Source organism: Ahaetulla prasina, chromosome 3 (genome assembly GCF_028640845.1).
Source record: "Ahaetulla prasina isolate Xishuangbanna chromosome 3, ASM2864084v1, whole genome shotgun sequence".
In the NCBI taxonomy this organism is placed as follows: domain Eukaryota; kingdom Metazoa; phylum Chordata; class Lepidosauria; order Squamata; family Colubridae; genus Ahaetulla; species Ahaetulla prasina.
In genome coordinates this window covers 173,425,890-173,436,474 of record NC_080541.1, presented here as the reverse complement: position 1 = coordinate 173,436,474, position 10,585 = coordinate 173,425,890, and the positions used below count along the sequence as shown (strand labels likewise).

General features: G+C 39.6%; 1 protein-coding gene across 1 annotated transcript; it reads right to left on the bottom strand.

The window, feature by feature from the left end:
- Positions 1-9,032: 9,032 nt before the first annotated feature.
- TMEM275 (transmembrane protein 275) lies at positions 9,033-9,581 on the bottom strand. Its single transcript, XM_058176677.1, has one exon. The coding sequence runs from the start codon at positions 9,579-9,581 to the stop codon at positions 9,033-9,035; it is 549 nt and encodes a 182-aa protein (XP_058032660.1).
- Positions 9,582-10,585: the final 1,004 nt, after the last annotated feature.

Genomic DNA, 10,585 nt, shown 5'->3' with positions numbered 1-10,585 from the left:
CTCTTCTCTGTTGCAGGATAATTTAATAAGTACAATTGGTGATTGCATTAGAAGGTTTGCAAGGCCTCCCACCATGGCTTCATGGCTCACTTAATTCTGCAGAAGCCAAACCCCTAATTGGAAGATAAAGGCAATCTTGTAGTTCTCCCACCCCCCTCCTTGTCCCATGCTAGTTCTTGGCTCTCTTTTGGTGAAGGCTAAAAATCACAAATACAATATTTTAAAAATCCAGACCTTTGCTGCTTTAAACAAATCGCAGAGGAGGATTGGATATATTTTATTAAATTCTATTGCTCTCAGATTTGTATCTGTCATAAAACAGTGAAGTTGGAGGTTCTTAATTCTAAAGCAGTAATTCCCAATCTTGGCAATTTAAACGTATGTGGACTTTCAAGTCCCAACAATTCTCCAGCCAGCCATTGAACCACTTGTTGGCACTTCACTATAATCCTGTTTCTCAAGCACATTCACACATTGATCAACATGTTCTCTTGGAGGTTTTATGGCAATTATGTAACTGAGAAGCAGAGAAACAGGAGAAGAGAGGTGGGAAAATGTTGTGGTTTTTTTTTTGATCAGGACATTTGGTAAATGGTCAAATGGTCATATTTGGTGGAACTGCAACATCTCTTTGTTTGGACAAAAGAAAAGATCCAAGACAATCCGATCTAATTCCATTCCCCAATCTTTCAAAATAGGTTGTGAATAGCTGGAGCCCAAAAGAACCACTTGAAGATGTACCAAGGATTTTTGCTGTATTGTTCCCAGAAAGGGAAAACAGATAGGTCTTCATCAAACCAGTTCTTTTCCACAATCACACCTATATCCCCACAATTCAGTTCTATTCAGACTGATTTTGCAAAGGATGCAAACAGTGGGGCTTTCATAGACTCTTTCATAGCTCACTTCACATTCTCCAACATAAATTGAACTTTCAGGCTAGCAAAATTAATACTGAGCAGAGTCGTTTCAAGTTGGGCACATAAACGCAAAAGTTTAATGCTATGTTGCTAATTAACTCTCTTTCCTCTTCCCAATTAAATGTACATTTTGTTCTCACTCCGGAGGACTTCTTCCAGTATCTTGTACACATTGGAAATGTGCCCTTGGCAACTGCAAAATGTCACATCAATCATTTGGTGTTTCAATAGCATCAAATCAAGGGTACAAATGAAAATTAGCACTGCAGTTCTGATTGCCTTCTCTCATGCTCTCTCTCTCTGTCCCATCACAAATTATACACAAATTCATGTTACATATTCTCACTATCTTTGTTTGCCAAATGCAAGTGTCTCTCCAAGCCCATTCTGGTATTTGCAAGATTTACTTCCTATTTTCCCTTCTTGATTACTTGGCAGAGACTGGAGTGAATAAGTGGAGAGTGGAGAGTGGAGAGTGGAGAGAGCACACGTCTTGTCCTCTGCCATGGACCATCTATGCATTCCCATGGTTCTTCCCAATAGTCATGTTCTCAGCTACACCAAATTAGCCCTTGGATATCCTGTAATCCAGGGGTCTCCAACCTTGGCAACTTTAAGACTTGAGAACTTCAACTTCCAGAGCTGAACTTCAACTTCCCAGGAACTCTGGGAGTTGAAGTCAACAAGTCTTAAAGTTGCCAAGGTTGGAGATCACTGCTGTAGTCTGTAAGAACTTTTGATAATGCTGTAACGTCTCCCTCCTCTTTTAGTGCAATCCTCAGCAGAACAAAGTTAAAAAGTCTCCTTTCCGTGATATTTTAAAAGATCTGGGATAAGCCATTTCAAGATTTATCCATTTGGTGAAAGCTGTGATGCTCAAGGTGTATTAACAATGCACTTGTTATGTCTTACCACATTGCAAGCATTTTGATATGGAACTACCATATTCCTTCTAGTAAGAGATAGGCTAAAAAGTATACACCAGGTTATATTTTGCTTTCTCTGCGGGTATCAATTAATGCAATATGTCTCGTGGCTAACCTGTTTTAAGACCGAAGCTTCCTTGGTGCCATTTAATTAGCCAGTGTTTTGAATAATTAAGCTTTTAAAATTACTCCGCTACATTTTAATCTTGAGCAAAAGTCTCTTGTTCTATCTCTCTGCCAGTCTTTCACAGTCTCCTTAATCTCATTACTCTTGGATATTCAGACCCTACTAATCATCCCAGCCATGAAATCAAAGACAATTCCAGCATTAGCCTGGGGGCAAGTTTTCTCTCAATCAAATCCTGCTAGCAAGGGGAAGAGAGGAGGGAAGCTATGCTAATCATGAGATGGCTGTAGGTGCCACTTGATTACAAATATCAAGGTGTTGGGCTAGTATTCAAATTTTTTTACTACCGGTTCTGTGGGTGTGGCTTGGTGGGCGTGGCAGGGGAAGGATACCACACAATCTCCATTTCTACCCCACTCCAGGGGAAGGATACTGCAAAATCCCCATTCCCTCCCCACTCCTGTGGGAAGGATATTGCAAAATCTCCATTCCCACCCCACTCTGGGACCAGCCTGAGGTGGTATTTGCCAGTTGTCTGAAGTACTCAAAATTTCCGCTACCAGTTCTCCAGAACCTGTCAGAACCTGCTGGATTTCACCCCTGTGTTGGGCCTTTCAGAATAAGTGGTCCCTATGTTTTTCTTTCATTGGCAGAGATCTCGTATTTAGAATACTTTTGCATGGCAAGTATCATGATTTTCATCAAGATTTCACACAATACATTAAGCTAATATGTAATTTGTGGTTGACAACATCTTGTGAAAATAGTCTGGGCCAGAGGTGGGTTTCAGCAGGTTCTGACCAGTTCTGGAGAACCGGTAGCAGAAATTTTGAGTAGTTTGGAGAAGTGGTAGTAAAAATTCTGACTGGCCCCACCCCCATCTATTCTCTGCCTCCCGAGTCCCAGCTGATTGGGAGGAAATGGGGATTTTGCAGTATCCTTCCCCTGCCACACGCACCAAGCCATGCCCATCAAGCCATGCCACACCTACCAAGCCACACCCACAGAACCAGTAGTAAAAAATTTTGAAACCTACCACTGGTCTGGGCCATGCATGGTGATGCAAGGATTGGAAGAGCTTCAGTGATCAAATGTATCCATCAACCATTCACTGTATAAAAAAGGCACCACCAGAGACAGAAGATAATGCTTCTTGAAATAATTTGTCTAAATCCAAAATCATATGCTGCCAAATTAACAAGGCCCTACTAGATTTACCCACCAGCGATTTTCACTACCTACCCCCAGTTGAATTTATGCTCTAAAAACTCTGCTTGGTTAAACTGTGCTTTATCCAGGTTTGGTAGAGAGGGAAAAATAACCAATGTTCTTCATGCTGTCCTACATTTGTGAGATTCTCTTATTTCAGAGTCTCAAGATAATCTATCCCAAACCTTTTTATGGGCTTTGATTTTTTTATATCGCAAGGCAAGATACCATCAGCTACCATTATTTTGGGATGGTAAATTTAATATAAGTTAATGAAGTTCTAAGTACAATTTAAAGTTCAGAAAATTCTGTTAGTTTGGGTTTTTTTTTAAGGGCAAGTTCTATTTAATACTCCTTCCCCCCCCCCCCCCCGCCTGTTTCAGGACAGAAAAATGAATACATATTGCTTCTTTGGCACTAAATATATATCTTTGTAAAGCTATGACCCTGACAAATGGAGGTTTTTCCAGAATTAGAATTTTGAGCTGCCTTTGACCTATCTTTGCTGGCTGAGGGATTCTGGGAGTTGAAGTCCACAAGTCTTAAAGTTGCCAAGGTTGGAGACCCCTGCTCTATACTATCATGCTTTGATTAACAGTCCTAATATCTAATCCAGTGTTTCTCAACCTTTCCAACTTTAAGACGTGTGGATTTCAACTCCTAGAATTCCCCAGCCTCATGAAGGTCTGGAATCCGCCAGCATTAAATCCTGATTGCCAGACTCAGATGAGATGGATGGGACACATCATCAGAATGGACAATTATCCTATGCCTTGCCAGTTGTTCTATGGCAGGGCTGTCAAACTCATAACCCGCAACCCGGATGCATCACGCACTGGCCATGCCCATGTCCAGTTTAGCGAAAGGGGGAAAAGTCGCGATACATCATGTGATGACTCCGTGATGATGCGAGTTTGAGACCCCTGTTCTATGGTAAATTGGAGATCAGAAAGAGAACTTAAGAACATTCATATAAGCACTGCTGCAAGGACACTGTGAAGGAAATCCTACATCATTGTGACATGCAAGCAAGGTTACATCCAGGCAAGGCAACTGCTGACATAACTCAGCGACAAGTCCTATGTTATGAAGCCTACACCGGTTTTGAAGACAGGTACCACCAAAAATGGATGGACAAAGAGTAGCATCACAGAATAATACCCAGTTAGTATAACAATGAACTTCCAATACCCCATTGTACTACAATCTGTGTTTCCAGACTGGGACTGAAGAGCCATCATCCATCTTCACAGTTGAACTGCACAACAGTGTGTCTTCTTCAGACCTGAAGGATCACCAGTACTATGCTTCTTGCCCATATCAGAAAGACAACGAAGACTGTGCTGTGCTCTTTGTTATAAAAAGCAATTCTAGCTTGGACCATCATTGTCACCGTCATGCGTCACCCAAATGAGGGCTCCAATATAGATTTGCCTTGCCTTGTTTTGCCCATCAGTGAATGAATTTCTTCAAATTATGGTCTACTGTTACCATCTATTTTCTTCTGTGTCATTCCAAAGGTGGCTCTTTATTCTTTTTTTTTTACTTGTGCAGCTAATATTTAGTACTAGATATAAACACTGAAACTATTAGCCAGCAAAGCTTTCCATGACTCAGATTTCAAAGCCCTACGTCTAACGTTAAGATCATATGGGTAACTTAGACCCATCAAATCATCCAGCAGGACCAAAAGAACCCATGACTTCATAAGATCAAACATTTCCTTCTTTTCTGAACTCACCTGCATTTTTTCTGAGTGACTCTTATGTTTTCCAGTGACTCATGGATCTAATGGTGTGCTAGAAGAGAAACAGACTGGCAGAGCACAGTAGAATCAAGGCTAAATAGTTCTGAAGAGGTTGCCACATACAGTCTAAAAGTCTATAAGTGTAGGTAATCTTTCTGATTGCCAGTTCTTATGATTACCCATACACCATTGGAAAGCTGTTGACCTTTTTTTTTTTGTAGATCCAATGTATATGTCATTTTCTTAAAGTAACAGTATGTTTCCACTGAAAAGAAGGAGGCTTCCCAGATTAGCTGCAGAAAACCAAGACAGTATCCGAATATATTTTATTGAACACATGGAGAGCGCTGAAAATGTGTTAAACAGCCAATTGCTTTTGTAAACATGGAAATTGATATCAGAACATAACCACATGTTAAACTTCAAAGACTGGGTTTCGGTACAGAACTTGTCACAAGCAATTTGCACAACAAAATTGACATGATTCCACGTATATCCAGACTGGAACTAAACAGAACCAATCAGAATTCCACACTCTCCCCCTTTTTTTCAATATTCTCTTAATGAATTCTGACAGATGTTTGTTTTGTTTTTTTAAAAAAATAACCCAAGAACTTCCTTGGTATGCAAAACTAATAACATTTTGAAGACAAAAAACATTGAAAAATAAAAATAACTCGCACCCATTTGCCTTTTCAATGGTTTTGCTGAAAAGATATTGACCTTCCATGAGAATCTCTTTCACCTGTTAGATATTTTTGATGTTAACTTGAGAGAATTCTTAGGTCTTAGTATCTTGCTAGCAAAATGACAAAACGTCACATGCAAGTGGCTGTGTCTTTTTTAAAAATCTGCAATTGAGAGTTAATTTACCACAAAACATTTCAATAACAATTAGGTACCAGCAACAATGGAAATGAAATTAGCTGTTCAAACTTATTACAAGATAGACCACAAATACTTTCTTAAGTGAGATTTGAATGCTTGTCTGCTGAAAGCAATTCTCTTCATTCTTGCTATATCGATTGCTCTTAATGTGCAATCCTATACTTTTCAACTTAGAATTTAGCTCGCCTGGATTAAATTACACATACTACTAAGTAGTATGATGTAGAATCCTCTGAGCCTTTGATGAATCTCTTTCCAGATAGAACTCACTTTAGATTATTCATTGGGTGGAAGCTGCGTAATTCAGTCACATCTTCTCACAGGCTAAATGTATGTTGCATGCATGTTCTACCTCTTATTGATCTGACATTCCATTATCCCCATGTTCTGACATATTCATCAGAAGGAGCCCTCATCCAGCACTGTAATGGAACCTCTTTACAAAAGAGGTCGTGATATAGAGGATTTATACAGAAGGCACAGATAAAGGACTAACCTGAAACTTACCCAGGAGACTATGACGCAGCCTTACAGGTGTTTTTTTTAATACATACTTTCAAAGGGAAATCCTAGAGCTTGTTTTTATTAGAGATAACTTGGCCTGCCCGATTCAGCTCTGACCTCATTTCATTCTGCTAGACTGTCAACTGACCTAAGAGAGTTTGCAACATCATGTCAAAAGCTAGGGGATCTGTATTGTAGCCTTCAATATAGATTTTACTCTGGGGTGAAATCCAGCTGGTTCTAACAGGTTCTCCAGAACTATTAGCAGAAATTTTGAGCAGTTCAGAGAACTGGCAACTACCACCTCTGGCTGGCCCCAGAGTGGGGTGGGAATGGAGATTTTGTAATATCCTTCCCCTGGAGTGGGGTGGGAATGAAGATTTTGCAGTATCCTTCCCCTGGAGTGGGGTGGGAATGGAGATCTTTCAGTATCCTACCCCTGCCACGCCCACCAAGCCACACCCACCAAGCCAAGCCCACAGAACCAGTAGTAAAAAAATTTGGATTTCACCACTGCTTTTACTCCACTTAACAAATGGCGAATGCACAGAAGCATCTACAGGGATTGGAGGGGGGGAAGAGGGGGAAGAAACTTGAGGCAACTGCTTCAGTTCTCCTTATTGTTCTAGAACATCTCATTTTGGTTGTAGATGTAGTGAAAGGGAAAGTGGTAATCAGTCTCTTGAGATAAAGATACTTATAAATATTATTTACTAGTTTTTCATGAGTCAAAATAATAAACAATGAAATAATTACAAAAGCAGAACATTGACATGCAATTTCCAGAGCTTTTCAAAATGACATCAAACATTCCACATCAGCTGGAATTTAACACTTTCTGTAAAGAAGATACCAATACTGTCAGCATCTTCCTTCATTTCTCTTTCATTTCCTGAATAATTTATGTTTATGTTCAGTTTATGTTAATTCATGAATTCTGTTTTGAATTCATCCCATATAGCTTAAAAGACAGCAAGGTGCCAACAAGTCCTTTTGGTTCCCTTCCCTAAGTATTTTTTGGTTAACATTGCTAACATTGCAACAGAAAACAAGATGAATCCAAAAAAATTCCAATCTCTGCCAGAATTAGGAAAAGGAAGAATCAATATAGGTCAGCAACATTTTATGAAACATGAGATACAGAATAGAAGGGAGCAGGAGAGCATTTAGATGACGAAGAGTTCTTGGCCATTCCAACTGGAGCTTACATTCCTCAACTAAGCACATAAATAATCACTGAACTGCTGCCAAGGAAAGCAAAAGCAGACAAGCCACCCACCTAAATATGATACATAGGAGACAAACAATATCTAGAAGTAAACAGTGAGTCAAACTGAAGTTGAACAAAAGCTTTGGATTGGATTAGCAATGCTTGCCATGTTCTTCGTGCACCTTTAGAGCTTTTCAGCCTGAATTGACCCTAATGAGGGGCATCTGCAGGATACAGTCAAAACAGCCAAGATGGTGGCTGCAACAGGTAATCAAAGCTCTGCCCGGTTTTTTATGTTTCTTGCATATGCCAACTTGACGACTTCTTTTTTTTTTCTAACCATAGCCTGCAGACACCACTCAGAGTAGTTATCCAAACATAAAGTCTGCTTTATTTGCAAACAAGCACCATCCTCATTAAAGTCACTGAGAAGTAAATTGGACTGCAGTTATTGGAAAGAACAACAAAAGAGATTCTTTCACTGGCAAACATTACGTAAGAGCACACAATTTGTTGCATAAGGAAAGGTCTGGTTACTATTTTCCCCATGAGAAAGATCTCCTAAGATGCAAAGCTGGCCAAGTTTCTATTATGGACATTGTGGTCCCTTCTCAAATGGCATGTAATATATACATCTCTGCATACCTCCACAGTGTACATCTGAAAGGACCGATTTAGGATTCAGCAATCCTATAGATCCCAAACGACAGTAAATGTAACTCAACTTACATTGATTTACAGCATATCCCGTTACATGGTGCATTTTGTCTATTCTCACATTTTCTCATATTTTTTTTATTTTCCATGATACAGTATATATCAGATGTTCATATACAACCCAATGTGCTTGACTCAGCTACCAGATACATGTGTAACAACTGATTCCGAAAAGCAGAGGATGGAGAAATAATATGCTGTCTGATGTACATTAATTTAAGTAACCTTTTTCATCTGCAATAAATGCAATAAGAATGTGATAAAATCAAGAGGAAAATTCATTTTGATAGCATTAAAGTAATATATCAAATAGCCTCAAGAGAAGAAAGTGACCACTTAAATCAGAATATCAATTCTCTTTCATTTGTAATCAATATTCAGTACAATCCACTCTTCTTTCTAACATCCATGAAAAAATGTGTAATTTTCCACTGCCTTGCATCACCAAATCCTTATCATCACATTATTATTCACCAACCCATTAATATAATGAATCAGTAGCTGCATGCTATTGATTTATGTATTCCATCTTTCATTTTAATGTCACTGCTGAAAATTCAGACTTTCTCCACCAGTGTCTGGCACTTCCCATCACAGCTGTGTATTAATTACTAATTGCCACCTTATTGTGCCTTTCTCTTAAATTTCTCAATATATTCTAATGCATGTGCTGGCCAAATCTAAATTGGATTCCAGATGCTTGCTGTGTTGGAAACTCATCTAACCATCTGATTGTGTTGAAGTGCCTTCTACCCACATACTCATAAATATTCTCCAGTTTGGTTTATGACGTGGCAACGTCTCTGGGCAAATTCAGATGTATCGATTCTCCCCCTGCTGTATATTTTGCAACTGGACCATTGTTGTCCATTGTAAAAAGTGTACAGGTCTTAGAATTCTCATGGATTGGAGTGGACCTTTTGGAAGACACTGGCGAGTTGGTTGGGCTCAACTGCACAGCTGTTGTGTCTTGCACAGTATGTTCACTTGTTTCAATTTCAAAGGCTATGTTCCCAGGCTTGATGAGTCCAATATTGGTTCCTGGCTTGAATTTTCTTGTGGTATGAGCAGGGGGCCTTCGGCTGCAAATGCAACAAGCTCCAAAAAAAGTGAATGCCACCACCAGAAGGATGGGACCAATGATGATGGGAGGGTTGTTGACAGGCAGGAAGGTCCCAAAAGCAAATGCTCCTACTAGAGTGATGTTAATACCTGCTAGCATGATGCAAAGCCCACAGGCACAGCAAAGAGCTGGAGAAGGTAAACCCTGAGGCCTGGTTTTTTTCTTGTTTGGTTTCTTGGATAAAGGAGTACTGTTCTTGTCCATGAACATATTGGCAAGTGTCTCAAAAATGCCCCTGGAGTTCACTGCAGAATATTCATAGGGCCCACAGGATGGCCACTCTTTTGAATTTCTGTCAAAAAAATAAAAAGCAAGAAAGGCAAATAAGTAAAAATACATCATTCATGCTACTTACAAAGATTCACACGGAGTAAAATATTCTAGTTCACGTATTCGTCTCTGCAAGTGAGTGTTTGCATTACAGCAGCTGAATGCAGATAACGGTTTTCTTCAGAGAAACATATCTATGCATTTACCAGAGATGTAAAATATGAATGTGGAATTAATGTGGAATTAATAATAGGGCAGCTTCTACTTGTCCCAAACTATCCTCCTCAGAGATCAAAAAACAGATAAGGAGAAATCTCAGTTGGAATTACTTGCGCCTTCCAGGCTAAGGAACAGTTGTGTGCCATGCCTATAGGGTGAGCAAACCCTGGCGTGAAACCTTGGTTAATCTAAATAGCCTTGGTTGAGCAATCACATTTGAAAGAATTGTTATTCCATCCTCTACTGCTGGCAATGAATCTTTGTAAAGCTACAGGAGTTCTGTGCTCAGCACCTGTCTCATCCTAACTACTAAATTCAATTGATGTGCTAACACAATTGATTTATACCATTCCTTTCCTCTCTTTTTTTCTCTCCAATCTCTGCCATCAAATATAGCCACAAACACTTCATTAAAGAACCATGATGGATTGAAATGGATGATGCTAGTCTGGAAACCAGCTGAAAGACCATGTACAACACTTCAATTCAAAGGCCTGAAGCCTTGCACAGTCTTGCTAAACCTTGGCTTTATTAGAGATTCAGTCAATGTTCTGTAACTTTGTAACATAACTATGGTAGCCTTCCACATCCTCCAGATGTATTGCATACCCTCTCACTATCTAGCTTGGCTTCAAAGGGTTGTGATGAGTAGCCCCGTCATCTCTGCATAGGGACAAAAGTTTCAATGTTAAGCGATGACTATATAATTCATTGGCCCTTTGAAT